The 19,647-nt window shown below is 36.9% G+C and overlaps 1 protein-coding gene across 1 annotated transcript in view; it reads left to right on the top strand.

Moving 5' to 3' along the window:
* tesk1b (testis associated actin remodelling kinase 1b) overlaps positions 1-19,647 on the top strand; it is a 110,709-nt gene that overhangs the window by 83,519 nt on the left and 7,543 nt on the right. Inside the window, 3 exon segments of the mRNA XM_039751999.1 lie at positions 3,712-3,802; positions 5,616-5,699; positions 19,067-19,153. Of these exon segments, the coding sequence (XP_039607933.1) occupies positions 3,712-3,802; positions 5,616-5,699; positions 19,067-19,153 (262 nt within the window).

Raw genomic sequence — 19,647 nt, 5'->3', positions numbered from 1 at the left:
ACCGTGCCACCCCCGTGTCCAATCATGAGTGATAAAAGGTATTTAAGGTGGTCGATTGCAAGTTGGCAAGCCAAGAAAAATACAGGAACAACAAAAGCACAGGATTATGAGAATGGTTACAGACAACCCACAGATCACCTTCAAAGACCTGCAAGAACATATTGCTGCAGATGGTGTATCTGTACATCGTTCTACAATTCAGCGCAATTTGCACAAAGAACATCTGTATGGCAGGGTGATGAGAAAGAAGCCCTTTCTGCACTCACGCCACAAACAGAGTCGCTTGTTGTATGCCAATGCTCATTTAAACAAGCCAGATTCATTTTGGAACAAAGTGCTTTGGACTGATGAGACAAAAATGTAGTTATTTGGTCATAACAAAAAGTGCTTTGCATGGCGGAAGAAGAACACCGCATTCCAAGATAAACATCTGCTACCACCTGTCAAATTTGGTAAAGGTTTAATCAGGCTGTGTGGCTAGTTCAGGGACTGGGGCCCTTGTTAAAGTCGAGGGTTGGATGAGTTCAACCCAATATCAACAAATTCTTCAGGATAATGTTCAAGCATCAGTCGCAAAGTTGAAGTTACGCAGGGGTTGGATATTCCAACAAGACAATGACCCAAAACACAGTTCGAAATCTACAAAGGCATTCATGGAGAGGGAGAAGTACAATGTTCTGGAATGGCCGTCACAGTCCACTGACTTAAATATCATCGAATATCTATGGGATGATTTGAAGCAGGCTGTCCATGCTCGACAGCCATCAAATTTAACTGAACTGGATTTTGTATGGAAGAATGGTCAAAAATACCTCCATCCAGAATCCAGACACTCCTCAAAGGCTATAGGATGCGTTTAGAGGCTGCTGTATTTGCTAAAGGAGGCTCAACTAAGTATTGATGTAATATCTATGTTGGGGTGACCAACTTTATGCACCTCTCTAATTTTGTTATGATGCAAATTGCATATTTTTTGATAATCTAGAAATACTGCCGTTTCCATAAGGCATGTCGTATATTAAAAGGAAGTTGCTGCTTTGAAAGCTTAGCCAATGATAAACAAAAATCCAAAGAATTAGGAGGGGTTCCCAAACTTTTTCATATGACTGTATTAATATTTAGCTGTAATTTTTAACCATGACATTTAAGTGTTGTTCAGAGGATTTGTGAAGTAAAATAACATGCATTCTGAGAGAATTGGTTCACTAACGAATGATAGGAAACTATTTTTTGCTTTCTGTAGAGTTTCTATGATATGTTCTTTTGTGAGATGATGCAGATCTCTTCATGATAAGCAGATATATTTTACTGTTGCATGTATATTTTTAATTTATCGTAAATGATGCTCAGAAATACAAAAAGAATGTTTTCTGAAATTGAAGCGTTTTTGCTTTGAAGTGGACATAGAGTTGGTGTATTAATAATGCACTCATTGGTCATTTGTAGATATGAATATAAAAGCTAAAATTGCAGAGCTCTTTCACTCTAGAACTCTTTGATAGTTGACGCTACTCCGAACATCTAGAGCTGTAACAGACATTCAATAATTCTGTTAAATTTGACTCTGCACATTTTATACAATAACTGTGCTAATGTTCTACTAACACATCCTGTGAGGCCTGTGCACAAAGTGTTGGGTGATGTAACTATAAAGTATAGCAATTGGCACACAGCCTTTAACAGTTCAAAAGGATAAGGATTACAAGCATTTAGTTGATTAAAAAGTCATAATTTTAACTCTTAATAGTTTTTAAATATTAAAATGTACTGTATAATTGCTAACCTTGGGCTACATTATTCCTCACAAATTAAGAGTATGATAAGAGTAAGGATTTGTCTCAGAAGCTGATTGACAACATGCGAGGGTAAATTACAGAGATCTTGGAAAAAGAAAAGCTAACACTGCAAATATTGACTCTTTGCATAAACTTAATGTAATTGTCAATAAAAGCCTTTGAACTTATGAAATCCTTTTACTTGAACATCTGACAAAAAGATCTTAAAACGCTAAAGCAGCAAACTTTGTGAAAACCAATACTTGTGTCATTCTCAAAACTTTTGGCCACAACAGATGAGCCAAAGATGGAAGCTAAAGATAATGTGGAATGGGTATTCATGGATTTTCATGCTTAATTTAAACAAAGAAAATACTAGGTAAAATTAAGAGAGAATTTTCATATTTAAGGCTTGAAAGTGTCTCATTAAATAATTAGATTGTAAACCAACTGTCTTAAAGCTCACTCTCAGTACTGAGGATCCTGCTATGCTAGGTCTCATTAACCAAACATCCTGACAAAAGCGCAGTTATCTTTAAAATGAGTTTAAAAACAAAAAGTGCAAATGTACCACCTTGGGCCAAATTCAGTTTTGCAACTTGTTTGTTTTGTTATGTATCTGTATCCAGATGAAATTTCAAAATGGCCTACCCAGCAAGCACAGCAAACTGCAGATGAGAGCAGTAAGTTACTAAAAAGTAGTGACACTGCAAACTTATACCAGCAGTCATTCCAAATATGGGAAAATATTTCCACCTCTGTCTTAACTTACTTTTCAGTTCCTAACATGGTGCTTCTGCTAGCTGCTTGTGTATAGCTGGCAGTCTGAACTTCCTCTGGTTCTGAACCACTGATGTGATGTGATATGATGTAATGTTAATAAAATTTAAAACCTTTCTGTGTTGACTGTTCACTATAAAAGGTGCTACAATTTTAGAATCTATTTTTTTTGTTGATTAACTGGTTAAAGTAGTTTTTTGTAGTTTCTTAAGTTTTCAGTTTATATTCATCACCAGACAGTAGAAAGAAAAAATAAAGTAGCTTGCTTATGCATTGTAATAATGCTTATTTAATGTTACTTATTAAAGTATACTTTAAAATGTAAACTTACTACTAGTTTACTTACACAGCATTTATTTGTGTTCATGTGTTATTTATAAATCATTGTATTCTGTTCTGTTGTAAGCCAGTAAACTGAATGACTTAATCAATAGGAATTTAGACTTTTAAACTCTGAGAACTCCATTTTAAAAGAACAGTTTTACTTATATTATGGTTTTCCAATAATTGTATGTCTCAGAATGTTACACAGGCCACCAAACTCTCAATAAGACTGGAACCACAGAATTAAACATATTTATACACAGAATTATACAACTTACTAATGTGCACATCCTTCATATTCTTTAGTATTGTTCATTGAAATTAGAACACTTTTGTTAGATATAAAGTATATGATAAAATGTTAATAGTTTAGTATGAATAAAAATGGACAGGATATAGACTACCACCCAGTCCTGTTTAGATTTTTTGTAATAAATAATAGTGAAGGCAAAAAGAGTAAAACCTGAGTCTCTAGAAAGGATCTCATGCTGCCTTAGTTGGACTTCGTCCCTGCTTCATAAACACAGACACATGCATAACACTAAATCAGTCACACTTCAGAATGTTTGCTCCACTGAACTTAAAAGCAGCTCCTGTTCCACACAGATGTGCCCATTGAACTGTGACAGCAATAATTAGCAAAATTCAGAGTCCATGTAATTAGCTGCCCAGATACAGTGAATATGTCCAGCTGTATAATGTGTTTATTTCGTTTTCATGGTCCCTGCATTGTGCCTGGTCTTCAGTCATTCTTTTGCTGCCATTTTTTGTAATAGAGCACACTGTTTTGATTTCTTGGCAAGTCCTGTGCTGACCATATGTGTCTTTGTAGTGAGGATGGCATGAAACAGCGGCTAGCAGTTGTGGGCTCCCCTTACTGGATGGCTCCTGAGGTCCTTAGAGGTGAACTCTACAATGAAAAGGTATCTCTATACTGTTTCATTTAACAGTCATTTTTTTGGAGTGGAAATACAAATTATACTGTTTGGTTTTTTTTGCAGTCACATGTCTGTCTTACTACGTTTCCGTGTTATGCTGCAGTAGCGAGAACATCATAATCTTTTCTCTTTATGTATTTGTTAATAATAATTTTATTTATATAATGCCTTTCCCATGCTCAAGGCGCTTCACAGAGTTTAAGATAGAACGGCAGGGTATACAGTATATAGCATTGTACTAAACCAGATAAATAAATAAAGAAGAATAAGATAGTAAATTCAGAGAAAAAGCCTAACAGACAACATAATTGATGGTCTCGCACACACACACAGGTTATAAGAGCATCTTGACATAGAGGTAAACTGAAAGAAGGGTAATAAAGTCAGGTAGAGCTAAAAGCCCTCCTGAACAGATGAGTTTTGAGTTGTTTTTTTAAAGAGTTTATGGAGTCAGCTGATCTGATTAATTTTGGTAGGTCATTCCAGAGTCTGGGCGCTATACAGCTGAAGGCCCTGCTGTCACCCATGGAGTGAAGATTAGTGTGGGGTACAACAAGATTGCCAGGATCAGAGGACCTTAGTGGGCGGGCAGGCACATTAGTGATGGAGAAGGTCACTGATGTAGTTTGGCGCAAGGTTATTTAAGGCTTTGTAGGTTATTAGTAGAATTTTATATTAAATTCTGTAAGACACAGGGAGCCAGTAAAGGCAAAGCAGGATGTGTGTGATATGCTCACTGTTGCTGGTTCAAGTAAGGACTCTTGCAGCCGAGTTTTGAATACGCTGGAGCTGTGACATAAGATTAGAAGGGGCACCTGCCAGTAGGGAATTACAATAATTGATGCCGCATGTAATAAAAGCATGGACAATTTTCTCAGCATTAGAAAAGGAGAGGAAGGAGCAAACACGTGATATGTTACGGAGGTGAAAGTAAGAATGTTTTTTAATGTGATTTATGTGGGCAGAATAAGAACGGGAGGAATCAAAAATGACACCAAGATTCTTTGCAGTAGAGGCAGGTCTGATGAGATCACCGGCAAGATGGACTGGGCAGGAGCTCATTTTATTAAGTTGCACTTTAGTCCCAATTTGCAGGAGTTCAGTTTTGTTGCAATTTAAATTTAAAGAGTTCTGCTCCATCCAGGTTTTAATTTCACTGAGACAAGTTGTGAGCTGAGAAAGCTCTGATGAAGTTCCACGTTTAATATTGAAACAGAGTTGAGTATCATCTGCAAAAAAATGATAACCCAGTCCAAAGGTATGAATAATATGGCCAAGGGGAAGCATATAAATCCAGAAAAGCAGAGGACCAAGGACAGAGCCCTGTGCAACTCCTTGTATGGCTGGTGCCGAGCTGGATCTGCTGTTGCCAAGACTAACAAACTCTTGTCGTATCAGTCAGATAGGACTTGAACCACTGGAGGGCAGTGCCAGAGATACCCAGCATGTTCTCCATTCTGGACAGTAGAATGTCATGTCTGACAGTGTCAAATTCTGCACTGTGGTCTAATAGAATTAATATGCTGGTTTGTCCAGAGTCTGCTGCCATAAGCAAATCATTGGTTACCCGTAGCTGAGCAGTGTTACAGCTGTGCTGCGCCCTGAAACCAGACTGAAAAGGTTCATTCAAATTATTAGAAGTTAAGTAATTGGTGAGTTGGGAAGCTACAACGCGCTCAAAACCTTTGACAGAAAAGATAAGTGGGAAATAGGCCAAGATTGTCTTCTGGATGAATTCTATAGTATCTTTGCCCATTGCTTATGTATTTTTTGTTTGTTTGTTTATTATCTTGTACAGGCCGATGTTTTTGCATTTGGTATCATCCTATGTGAAATTATTGCTCGGATACAGGCTGACCCAGACTTCCTACCACGTACAGAGGTAAAAATACAAAAGTACATTATCATTATGTGTTCAACTAAAAAAACATTGCAACTTAGTTCAGATTAAATTTAGTAAGAATTATAGCAATGTGTAAACACTTGTCTGACACAAAATTCTTCCTTGGGAGAGCCCCCCAACCACTCAATTTTATTCACTCTGCACAGCTGGTCCTGTTTCCATTCATCATTTTGATTCAACTTCCACTTGATATTGTTTATCATTAGCACTTTTTTGTTATGATTGCTTTTATTTAGCACTGGTCTGTATAACCACAAAGATCTCCTGTTTTTTTTAGTGGTCTATTACTATGTATGCTTCATTCTTTAAGGGCGTTTAAATATTTTTTTGTTTCAAGTTTTACAAAAGAGCTCTAAAATACATTATTTTCTTTTGATACATTTAACACAGGTTACATTAAATATCATCTAAGACTTGTTTGTATAAACTAAAACCTTTGTATAGTGCTTGTGTGTGTGTGTGTATACATATACACAGAATCGAAGTGATGTTTATGGATGCAAACTGATAGTAAATGAAAAAATATTTATAAATATGCAAATGGCAAACTGCAACTGAATGTTTTTGCCAGGTTTCCAGTTATATTAGCTAAACAAAAGGCTTAACTTGGGGCATACATAATAGTAAGCTTCTTTCACTCTGTCTGGCGGTGTCATGTGATGTGACAGGTAGCTTTCAGTTTGCTTTCTTTCTGTCTCACTTGCGCTTAAAAAAACATTCAAACTGTTTTCGAATCAGAATCACTTTATTGCTAGCATGTGAACAGATTTGACTTTGGTTAGGTGCAAAAACATTGAAATCAAGACATTACCAACGCAAGAAAACACGATTTCAACCCACCATTAACCTGACATTGTGCAAACCACTATACAAATACAACAATTTATTGAGCAAAACATTTACAAACTTCAATCGTTAACTCAAATAAATCGAAAAACTGTCCAAAATAATGTAGATATCAAATAGTACGTGCTTTCTAAGTATTTACAAATAGACAAACGGTACAGTGACCAGTAATATACTGCAAAAACAGTTAGGTGTGACCCTATATATGTTTATTTAGGATCAGAATAATCTGAGGAAAGAAGCTGCAGAGATGGCATATAGTTAAGTTAGCAATATACCTGTGCCACCTCTGTGATGGCAATTTAAAGTAGATGGCTGCTGGAGTGGCTGAAGTCAACTGCAATTTTTCCTTCTCTCTTTTTTGCTATGGTGATGAGCATATCTTTTAATGTTAGGAGACAACAGCCAATAAGTTTCTTAGCTGAGCAAATCACCCGCTGCAACCGAGTCTTAGAGGGAGAATTGGCAGAAGGAAACCAAACGGTGAAGAAGAAGAAGGTCATAATACTTTCAGTGAAGGCTGAGTAAAAATGTAATAATAAACGCCTTGATATGCCAAGCTTCTTAAGTGAGCAAAGGAAGAACCATCTCTGTCTGGCTTTCTTGATGATGGAGGTGTTGAATATGTCAGTGAAGACAGGCGCTAGCTGGTCTGCAAAATATTTAGAGTACCAGGTGACACTCCATCAGGGCCAGCTGCTTTCTTAAAATTCTGTTTCCTGAAAAGTTTTTGTACATCTTCTTGCTTCACAGATAGCGGAGAGGAATGACTTGGAGAAAGGGAATTGGACTTGAGTGAAGGGGGGATAGTGACACTGAAATAGCTGTGAAAGGGAGTGATGGGGACTGTTGATGCAGATGACAGAGGGTCGTAGTCCTAGCAGGGGCTCTTGTCATCTTCAAACTGGCAATAAAACTCATGTAACTGATTAGCCAAAATGTGGGGAGGATGAGACTTGAGAGCACTTCTGCCTGTAATTTTGGGAGTTTTTTCAATGAACTCCACACTGCCAGGCTGTTACTGATAAAGCCTTTCTCCATTTGATCTTTAAGTGGCTTTTGCAGCTTTTAGAGATATATTAAACTGTAGCCTTACAGATAAGATTATTCATCCCTGTTCTCAGGCCTGTATACCTGGTGCTTAACAGCTCTGAGAACCCTGAGCTCCTTGGTGAACCAAGGTGTTTCATTGTTATGTGTCACAATGGGAGTCGTACATATTCACAGTGATGCTATGCTACTACACCAGTCTTTCATGGCTTTCCAAACCGTGGAGCCTAAACAGTCTCTCAGTCTTCCAACAGCCTCAGGAGTCCATCTGCAGCTAATAGTCCTGGTGGGCTTTCACTACTCCAGTTTCCGTTTATAGCTGGGAACAAGCATAATCATGGCATGATCAGACTTGCCAAGAGATGCATGGGACAAATTGCAAAATGCCTCTTTAATGTTGGTGTAAAAGTGGTCCAATGATCTGCCCTCATGTGTGGGTCAGTTGGTCTTCTCTGGGCAAACAGTCTTTCATGTTAATGTGGTTAAAATCCCCTATAATGAAAATGACAGTACTGGGGAATTTGTTTTCCAAATGATGAATGTTATCAGCTGCTAACTGCTGAGCCAACTGATCATTTGCATCAGGAGGAATGTAAATATCAACTAGTATAACAATGAAATTCCCCGGGTAAATATAATAGCTTGCAATGAATAACCCTCTAAATCAGCAGAGGAATAAGAGAGAATTTAGGACACATCCCTGCACTAGCTGCTGTTGTTTATAAACATGTGCAGCCACCGCCTCGTGATTTGCCACAAAGTTCATGGTTATGGTCCACCCTGAATAACTGATATCCTGCCATTTAAACAACATTGTTCAGTAGATCCAAATTAAACCATGATTCAGTAAAACAGAAGGCACAAATATGCTCAGAATCTCTTAGTCCTAATCAGTAATACCAATTCGTCCTTTCGTTGACAAGCAACCAAACATTTGAAAGGCAGATTGCCGGTAGTGAGGCATGAAAACCTCTGCGTTTGTAGTGCACCAGAGTGCCGGCACGCTTACCTTTGTACCTCCCGGTGAAGCGTGACTGATGGGCAGCAGTCCTGCAAACAGATGGGGAAAACCTCTACGGTAAATTTCCCTCATCGCAAACATACCTAGGAAATAAATCTGATCGAACTAAGTCCTGTATGTTCAAAACCTCTTCGCAAGTAAAAGTAATTCTTGAAGTCAACAAAAAACACATATTAACCACTCAATATACATACAGAATGAGCGCACCTGAAAACTGTGGCAGCCCAGTCTATACCACAACTGTTGAGCAATTCTCTGCCTTGACTGAATTACAGATCCTAAAATAAAATTGTTTTGTTTTTGTTTTGAAACTCAAAATGAGTGTGATTTTTTTTTTTAACCCTTTTTTTTCTTGTTAAACGTTTTTTAGTACATCGGTGAGCTGGTTTATGTTCTTAAAGTTCTTTAATTTAATACTTCTTGCTTATTTTGGTGCCAGACACTAGTGACCTGTTGCATATTATTGAGACATGAAAGTAAGAATTACACTGTACTCTATACACATGACCATATTAATACTGCTACTGTTCAATTCATTTGTTCTAGAAGGTGTAAATTTATAATTGCCAAATGAAGACAAAATTATCTTCCATTTGGCCACCACCAATTAGTCTTTAAAATACCTCTCATTTGACATGGACACTTGAGGTAATCTCTCCTTAGGAAGTGGTGCTTTAAATTCATTACTCTCTAATCATCTGAGAAATACAGTGTTCTAATACTCCTGGAAAAGTTTCCTAAGACACAAACCACAGTATGTCTTCAAAACCAGCACATACTTTGGTGGGGGGAATGGCCTGTTTTCATCTAGATTATTATAATGCTAAAGAGCCAACCAAGTCAAAAACGTTGAAACTATATGGTTTTCAATGAATTAATGTGGATGTGGAAGAACCAGACGTAGGCAATGATGAAAACTCTAGTCAACAATGGGCTGAACTGTTAGCAGAACCAGTAGTGAAGACTCGTTACATTCATCTTGCACAATAAAACAGCAGCTGTGCTCATTTTTTCATGTTTTCATACCACCGCCACCTGGTTTTGGAGGTATAACCAAAAGATTGCACAAAAAACTATATCGGCAATATTTCTGACATGATGGATTTGATAATCAAATAGGAATGGATATGAATGGAGTGAAGTGTTATGTGTATACAGGTGTACTTATAACACCAAAATAAACTTTCAAGCAGCAAACAGAGTATAATGATTGCAATTGGTGAAGTGAAGTACATGCTAACATTCTCATTGAACAGCCAGGAAAAAACTGTGACTGCGACAAACACTATAAAACTGTTTGAAGTAAATTAACTAACTTAGGAGACAGAGTAAGGCAGAAAAACTTCAGGTTACTTGGTACAGTGGAGAGGACCAAAGCTGATAATAAAACTTTAGGATACTTGGTACAGTGGAGAGGACCAAAGCTAATCATTCTCCTACATTCATGACAAAGCTCTTCACAATAATTATGGGGAGGTACCTGAAAGAAAATCTAGAAATTGATGGAGAATATTGCTTACCTGGTAAACATTCTTCACAATCTTGTTAATTTGGAAACATATTTGAAAAAAACATAAGTTGCTATACTTACCCAGAATGGAGACTTTAGTGACTGTATTTGTTAGGCATCTAATATAGGTTCATTTATCCATCAGTACTGACGATTGTGATTTGAGGTTACACCCACACACATAATCCCCCTAAAGAGGATGAGAAGAGATTGAAACAAAACACTTTGAAAATTTAATAAGGCCAGAAAAATGTAAGAAGTTGTTACAATGAAATGCTTTGGATATAACTTATACTATAGACGTCTTCTGTCTTTATTATTATTAATTTGTCCATTCCTGCTGTGCTGGTTTATTTCTCTCCATCTTACCTAATTTTCTCTTAATTATGATGTATTTTCCTATCTGTATTATTGTATTAAATTGTATTACCTTATCATTATTATTATTGTCTTACTCAGTTTTGTAGTTTTATCATTTTACCAATATTTACTTCAATCAATCATAGTATTTGTATTTTACTATTGCTTTCCTGTTCAATATGACTAAAATTAGTAACTCTACAACTATTTAAGTGTGCTCTTTTTCTTTTTTTTTCCCAAAATTCACTCTTCATTGTGTCAGTGTTGCAGATTATAGCATATTCTAGTATATTTCCAAATTAACAATCCTCTAAATAGCCTATTAAAAGTGAACTAATGTTATTAACAATTTTAAACATTACAATTTACAAAGGATATCATTTAGATTTTTTGTTAATTAATTAAAGGAACAAGCTCAAATTTACAAAAATGCACATCATTTTGATCAATCGTTATATTTTGCAAACATTTAGACTTGCACTCAGGAAAAAAGGGCTGTTACATCTCAGTACACACTAATGTCAGATGTAGACTTCTTCAGGAGACCCATTCAAATATTAAGGATCAGCCCTGGCTGAAAAGAGATTCGGTTGCCAGGCTTTTCATTTTGACTACAGCAAATATACCACAGGATTTAAAATGTTGATTTAAAAAGCAATCCATTTTGTAGCTATTGAGAGAATCTTTCATTGTGAATGAATTTAAGCTCTTATAAAGTAACACTGAAAGGAGATTTTAACTCTGTAATAAAACCCTGTGTAGACAAGTCACCTCCAATAAAAGTATATTATCTATAACTGCCTCAATAATTTGTCATTACGGACCACACCTTGTATAGTAGAATGCAAATGTTTAGGCACCCTTGTTTAAAATGTCTCTTACTGTTATTAGTTAATTGAGAAGAAGATGAACTGATAAACCAAAAGGCATACAGTTAATGATGACACATTTCTTTTCAGCATTTTGTGCAACTTCAGTTTATTTATTTATTTATTTATTTTTTTTTTGTCTTGTTCAATTGTACAGTGAAAAAAGGAAATGAGCAAGATGCAAAGGTTTGGGCACACCAAGGTATTTGAGGATCTAGATAACTTTTCCCAAGGTCTTAGACCTTAATTAGCTCATTAGGGCTATGGCTTGTTCACAGTCATTGTTAGGAAACCCCAAGTAATACAAAGTACAAAGTTGTGTACATTTTCTGACTATTTAAACCTTGCCCCAACAATCTGCGGCCATTGGCTTCTCTTAGCAGCTGCCTAGCACTCTGAAAAATAAAAAATAAAAAAGTCTACAAGAAGACGGCAAAGCGTTTTCAGGTTGCTGTTTCCTCAGTTCGTAATGTTATTAAGAAATGGCAGTTAACAGGAATGATGGAAGGTCATGGAAACTTTCTGAAAGAACTACTCGTCGAATTGCTAGAAAGGCAAAAGACCTTCATGAAGATTTAGCAAACTCTGCAGTGGTGGTCCACTGTTCTACAGTGCAGCGACACCTAAACTAATATGACCTTCATGGTAGAGACAGCAGAAGAAAACCTTTCTTGCTTCCTAGCCACAAAATTCAGCACCTGAAGTTTACAAATGAACATCTAAACAAGCCTGATGCATTTTGGGAACAAGTCCTGTGGACTGATAAAGTCAAAATAGAAATTTTTGGCCCCAATTAATTTTTGGAGAAAAAAAGGTACCGAATTCCAGGAAAGGAATACCTCTCCAACTATTAAGCATGAGGGGGTGGATTGATCATGTTTTGGGTTAGTGTTGTAGCCAGTAGCTCAGGGAACGTGTTATTGGTAGAGGTACCATGTATATATCTCATATTTAACTGTTCTGCATTACAACAGTACTAGGCAAACCTGTAGAGCAGCATGCACAGTTTGTGAAAGTATGTATTTGGTTGTACATTTTATCCATGGCAACTATAGCAACCGTTTACATGCATTGTTGGAAAACTGGCTTGCTGAGCAAAGGTGCTTAAAGGAATTTAGGGGTGGGGGTTTGATAAACCAGTCATCTTGCAGTTTAATGTCTCATACCTTAGTTACTAAAACCTCCAATATTAGCATTAAGCAACTTGCAAAATATATGGCTAGCAATGGTATAGTACTGTACAGTTAAAATTTGTCTTTTTACAGTAAGCCAGTACATGTCACGTGTTTATGGAAGAGTTAATGAAGTAACAGAAAATAAGAGCCTTGTGAAACTTGTTTTGCAAAAGACTAACCAATTGTGCTAACTACAAGGCATATACACGTCGTCCTTAGATAGATCGAATAAGTACACCAGAATCGATTCAGGCAATATATTCCAGGTTCATCATCTTCCTTTTGAGAACATTTTCATGAGCATTAAAATATGCATTGTCCCCAACATATTACCTTGCTCATTAATTTGCATTATAATTTAGACTCATTTCTAAAAAAAAAAAAAAAAGTGGCATTTTCAGTGTTTTAAAAATACACCAGGGTATTGCAAATATGATTTTTCAACAGTAAAATATATAAACTTTGTATAATGCTTGTGAAAACTTTTCAGCCGCCACAATGCTTTTCAAATGTTATTTCTTCAGATTTTTCTCAGTTTTCAAAAATTGGTTAAATTAGGCTTATACCTCTTTGATTTTCAGTGGTTTGTGCACATTGTCTTACTAAATGTAAAATGTTAAAATATTTCAACAATTCACATGAAATGAAAAACTGATTACAAATATAAGAAAATAAGTTTGACAAACAAGAGGAGACCATTCAGTCCATCAAGTTTGTTTATTTAGATAAGCTGTCTAAATATCTTCTCCAGAACCAGACACTTCTTAAAGGTTGTCAAAGTTACTCCTTCAGCTATGTGCCTTAGCAGTTTGTTTCAGACTCCCATGACTCTTTGTGTGAAGAAATGCCTCCTGGCCTAAGTCCTGAATGCACATCCCCTCAATTTCCACAGATGTCCCCAAGTCTATGATTCACCCTTAAGCTGAAAGAACTGCTGGACGTGCTTTGTCAGTGCTTTTTTGGATACTGAAGCCCAGGATCGGGGCCATTTGCAGTCTCTTTTGCTCGAGACTAAACAGATTTACAATTCTCTGAGTCTGTCGGAGAATGACATGTCCTTAAGTTCTGGGATATACCTGGTTGCCCTCCTGTACAGCTTCAAGTGCTGCTGTAGTTTTTTTGTAGCATAGTGATCAGAAATGCACACAGTACTCTAGATGCTGTCTCACTAGTACAGTATATCATTGAAGCATAATGTTCTTCAGTTTATATTCTACAGGCTTTATAACATTTTATTTGCCTTTTTAATTGTTTAGATGATGAAAACATTGTGTCAACATACATCCCTAAATCCTTTTCAGGGGTTGTTTCTTGTGGGACAGTGTCTCTCATCTTGTATTTATAGTTGACATTTCTTTTGTTAACACAGCATTTTGCACATTTCTACATTTTTCAAGCGTTAGCCCCATAAATTATTTTGTATGCTTGCTTTTCTCAACTATTACAGTTGCCTTTTAAAAAAAATCTAAAAGATGGGTTTGACAAGATCTCCCTCTCCTAAACCCATGCTGGTTGTTACTTAGTGTATTAATTTCATACAGGTGCTTTTCTAATTTATTTCATAGTTTTGTATGGTGTAGAAATAGGACTTATTGGTCTGCAGGATCCGATTTGTCTCCTTTCTTGAAGATTGGAGTCATTTTTCACATTTCCAGTCCTTTGGTACTTCTCCTTTCTCATGTGACTGCTCAGATATGTCTAATAAGGGTCTATAGATGACCCTTGATTCATTTGGGAGAACAATTTTCCCTATTACAGTACTTCCCAAATCACATAGCTAGCACTTTGTGCTGCACAGCACATCCTTAACACAATGTTAAAAACCCTTAAGTTTACCGTTAGACCCGGATAATTTGAAATATTAAAGGTTGCAAGTTATAGCATGTTAAAAACAAGCAAGACAAACTAAAACAACTTAAACGGCAAAGCATATGAAAAAACATATATTTTTTTTATTATTATCTTAAAACAAAATTGACATCTCAGATCATTCAAGTATTAATTTACATTTTAGTTTCTTTTAAGAAAAGAAGACCTTTTAAAATGGCCATCCTACAAGTAATTTTTTTAAGGAAAACAGCTTTGAGATTCTGGATAAAATTTTAATAAACAGAATGCAGAAACTTTCTCTATAACTTTTCAGAAAAAGTTGTATTTATTAAAGAGGATTGTTAGGGAAGTATTAACTTTGATTTAAATTAATTTCAGGTCAGGTCAGGGAGCATGCACTGGCATAGCGCTTTGCTGCACCCACCACGTGACTAAACGGCTTGGGATCCTGGTTGGCAACCCAGCAAGCGAACACGCAGTCCAGTCTCACCCTCCAGAAATGACCTTCTATCTGCCTCAGCCAGGTGTTACGTGAGCATCCCCTTGGTCTGGGCCTGTCGCTTGGGTCCTCAACCATGAGGATCCTGCGAGCCGGATCACCCTTAGGAAATAGTGCTTCATTTGGGACTCCATGAGCAACCACTCATTTGACACAAAGTCAAACCAGCAGTACCCAAAGATTCTTCAAAAGATAGATAGTACCAACAGAGTCCACCCTTCATCTCAGGTCACTGGATAGTGTCCGTGTCTTGCAACCATATTGCAAAACAGGAAGCACCAGGACTCTGAAGACTTGGACTTTCGTCCTATTGCATAGATACTGGGAGCACCATACATACCTGACCAGTGATCTCGTGACTAACCCCCGCCCACCCCAATGCTCTCCCAGTCCATCTACTGACTTTATAGGAAGAGACACCAGAGACATGAATGTCTCTGCCGAGGTAAGTAATTCCCTCGACAAGGTCGACACTCTCTCCGTAGAAAGACGCACTACTGATGACTGTGCCTAAGAGGTCATTAAAGGCCTGGCTCTGGGTTTTTATCCAGGAGACTCACAAGCCCAGACTCTCAGACTTCGAGAGCCCTGATCAGAGCCCCAATTGACTCTGTGAAGATCACAGCATCGTCAGCGAAGTCAAGATCAGTGCATCTTTCTACAACCACAGATGAACCACAGTGGCTGGACCCCACAACCCTGCCTAACACCCAGTCTATGCAAGCATTGAACAGAGTAGAAACAAGAACACACCCCTGATGAGACCCAGAATCAACTGGGAAAAACGCATAGGTTCTGACTCTACTCGCTACAGAACTCACAGTACCAGTGTACAGGCCGGCCATGATATCCAGCAGTCTTGAGGGAATCCCACAAAGTCTAAGGATGTCCCACAGGGCAACTCGATCAACTGAGTCCAACACTTTACAAAAATCGACAAAGGCATAATACGTTTTACTGTCTAATACCAAACTGCAATTAAAATGTTACAGCTAGACCAGTTTTACAAAGAATAATAGAAAAGTTTAACAATGTGCAGCATTAATAGAGGTTACTGGCTGCTACAGCTTCTTGAAGTAAATATACTTACTTAAGGGGATAGATGTATCAAAAGCTACGATATTTCAGTTTTTTATATCATATTTCACAAGCTAAGTCCTCAACTGTCCCCTGAATTATGACAAACGTGGTATTGATAAGCAACCATCTTCTCTCTGTCAAACATTTTACATTAGACTTGTATACATGGAACTGATTTGTTAAGGTGAGGGAGCAGACATGCCTTGTTTGTGAATACTTGGAAGCCTATTTCTCTACCCTCACTTTACATACAATAACTGTAACTGTCGATGTACAGGTAGGTGGTATAACCTGCTTGGCATTGCTGCCTGTCGCACCTCCTCCGGTGCCCATGGGTCAGCTGCAGTGTCTTCAGCTAGGAACCACCATTCACCAACGTTTCGCTCCTTTAATCGCTAGAACGCCTCCTGGTGGCGGAGCAGTGACAGGGACGTCTCCCTGTCACCCCCTGCAGCTGTTATTGGGGTTATTTGTTCTTTCCCCAACTAAATATTCTTTTGAAGCTCCCTTGTCTGGTCAAGCAATGCAGTAACAACAACAACAACATTTATTTATATAGCACATTTTCATACAAACAGTAGCTCAAAGTGCTTTACATATTAAAGAATAGAAAAATGAAAGACACAATTATAAAACAAAATAAATCAACATTAACATCGAATAAGAGTAAGGTTCAATGGCCAGGGGGGACAGAAAAAACCAAAAAAACTCCAGACGGCTGGAGAAAAAAATAAAATCTGTAGGGGTTCCAGACCATGAGACCGCCCAGTCCCCTCTGGGCATTCTACCTAACATAAATGAAACAGTCCTCTTTGGATTTAGGATTGTCACGGAAGGGCTTGATGATGATGATGGTCACGTAGACTTCTGCCTTTTAATCCGTCCATCATTGTTTGAGCATCATGAAGCTTTGAGTAGGAGGTGGTGGCGCAGTCCACCACCACAAAGAAACCGGAAAAAGAAACAGAAAAGAGAGTAGGGGTCAGTACCGATTTTAGAGCCACCATGAATATTTATTTTGAGGAGATTGAACATATAGAGTATCAGGATTAAGTTAAATTAAGATTAAAATGAAGTTATAAAAAGGCCATGTTAAAGTAATGTGTTTTCAGCAGTGTTTTAAAGTGCTCTACTGTATCAGCCTGGTGAATTTCTATTGGTAAGCTATTCCAGATTTTAGGTGCATAACAGTAGAAGGCCGCCTCAACACTTCTTTTAAGTTTTGTTCTTGGAATTCTAAGGAGACACTCATTTGAGGATCTGAGGTTACGATTTGGAATATAAGGTGTCAGACATTCTGATATATAAGATGGAGCGAGATTATTTAAGGCTTTAAGGATTAAGTAAGGCCATTGCTTGGCCTTTTTTCAGTACTCTTGTTTATTTCACTGTTCCCATATCACTTATATAGAATTCAGGCTTGAAGTGTTGTTTTTGTGAGATGAGTCCCATCTGGTAATAATAGCTGGTCCTTGAGCTACTGATTTTAGAGCTTTTCTGGGACACAAGGTGTCTAAATACAGCATGCAGCCATTTTGTGGCAGTGTTGAATATCCAGATCCCCTCACAAACTGCTTCTGATCATTATGCAGTGTGAATTTCAGTGTGATCATCAGTTGCAGTAGTGAGAGTCCAAAAATATTCCAACAAAGGTACCTGACTTTATTTGTTTATTTTAGCCTTTTATTTTAACATTGATCTGTTAAGGTTACTCTTTATTTGTTTGCTTTTTGCTGGAGTTGGCATTTAAGTAAAATTCTATAGTTATAACAATTACAGTTTAAAATAAAATAATGTTGGCAAATTATGCCATTTCCAAAGTCCTACATTTCATAAGCGTGTTTCATGGAAAATGAGTTCCCTTCTTGTATGGCATCTTATGTTCACATTCTTCTGACATTTCAGCATTTAAAATTTGTGTATCATCTCCATCTGCTGGTGGTTTTCTGTAACTTCAGTTCAACTGTCCTCTATATATAAGCATGTGGTGCTTGTTTTTATGTAGTAGATGTGTGCTCATAGTATTTATGTGTATATATTCTACATACTGTACTGTGTATGTGTATATATAGAATGATAGGTTAAACAGAATTTTTTTAATACAGAGCACGTAGAATAACTTTATATTATATATTTGTGTGTGTGTTATATAGTATAAAATAACTTGCAGCTACTATATGCAATGTTTCAATAAAACAGTTATTTCTGAGTAACTCTATGATGGATCAGCAGTGTAAAAAAGCCAAACAATGTTAGACATATATCATACAAATTAACAAAATTATAGACAAAGTTGATGTTAATAATCTATCAATTTCTAGATTACTATTTAAAGTTTCATATGAAGAATTACTAACTGACGCAGAGAGCAATATTGTCTTGTTAAGTCATGATTGTTTTCAGTTTTGCTTGCATAATTTAATCAGTATAGTGACTGTCTTGCCTGATTCATAAAGAGTGGCAAAACAGTGCTGTATGTATCGGTAACTAATGCAACTCCAGCTCATATAGCTTGCAGCTCTTAACTTTACATGACACACTGCTAAACATAGTGACCAAAGAAAAAGCAGGTTTCCACTACTGAACTTTAACAGACATGATAGAAATACAGTAAAATCTTTAAAAGATGCTACACATCTTAGAGTATCTGCTGTGTACAAGAAGATGGCTTTTCTCAAGAGAACTCCTCAGACATGGTTACAGGGACAGCCAGTTTAGAACCAGTTGATGAGCAAATGGTACTGAACCTTGACAGAAAGTTGATGTTTAGGAATTGGCTGTTTTTTGCACATTAGCTTTCCCATTACAACATTATTTGTAAGCTAATTACTGAAGCTTGTCAAAGTATCTTCATTTTTTCCTCTCAAGTTATTTTTGAGTAGAAATAATACCGTGACTACTACAGTAAAGTTTAGTCTTGAGTGCACACCAAAGCCTTGTGCTGCTCTATAAAATCCTTTCAAAATTGCACGCATTTATACATACTAACATGTTAGAAATGTACTCGTGGCATTAGGTGCAGATTTACTGTATATGCGTGTGCTTGTACTTTAAGTGATAAACTGCCCACTAAGCTGAACCCATCTGTTTTATGTCTGTATTCTAGGACTTCGGTTTAGATGTGGATGCCTTCCAGCATATGGCAGGAGACTGCCCCCGGCCTTTTCTGCAGCTTGCCTTCTCCTGCTGTAATGTAAGTGTTTTTTTATTTATTTATTTATTTTAAGTATATCTTACATATTTTCCTGTCTTTTTTATTTAATAAAATCTGTGATATTTTTCAACTTCCTAAATTTACCAGTGCCAAATTTTTATTAGCTTTGTTAGGATATGCCAGTTATCTTACTTAGTCGAGAGGTTACACTTGACATTTTAAATGTTCCATTAACCAGTATGATGGAAAGTATAATTCAGTCTATTTGTTCTAAAAACCAGTATTCACACTGAGGTATCATTTTCAGTGCCTAACGTCATTTTTGCATGAGTTTATCATTTTATGCTGTGAACTCTGCAAAACTTTTGTTAATCCCAAGGTATTTGGTACATTACATTATCATTACTTGAAGTAGTACTGGCACTCTGATCAGGGAAGTGGGTGAAGATCCACAGAGAAATTGGTGAGTTCTCCTTTAATTAGACTGGTCATTGAAAAAATGTATAGGCCATCATGATCAGTGTACATTTCAC

The sequence above is a fragment of the Polypterus senegalus genome, chromosome 4 (genome assembly GCF_016835505.1).
Source record: "Polypterus senegalus isolate Bchr_013 chromosome 4, ASM1683550v1, whole genome shotgun sequence".
NCBI lineage: Eukaryota > Metazoa > Chordata > Cladistia > Polypteriformes > Polypteridae > Polypterus > Polypterus senegalus.
This window is presented reverse-complemented; position numbering and strand designations above follow the sequence as displayed.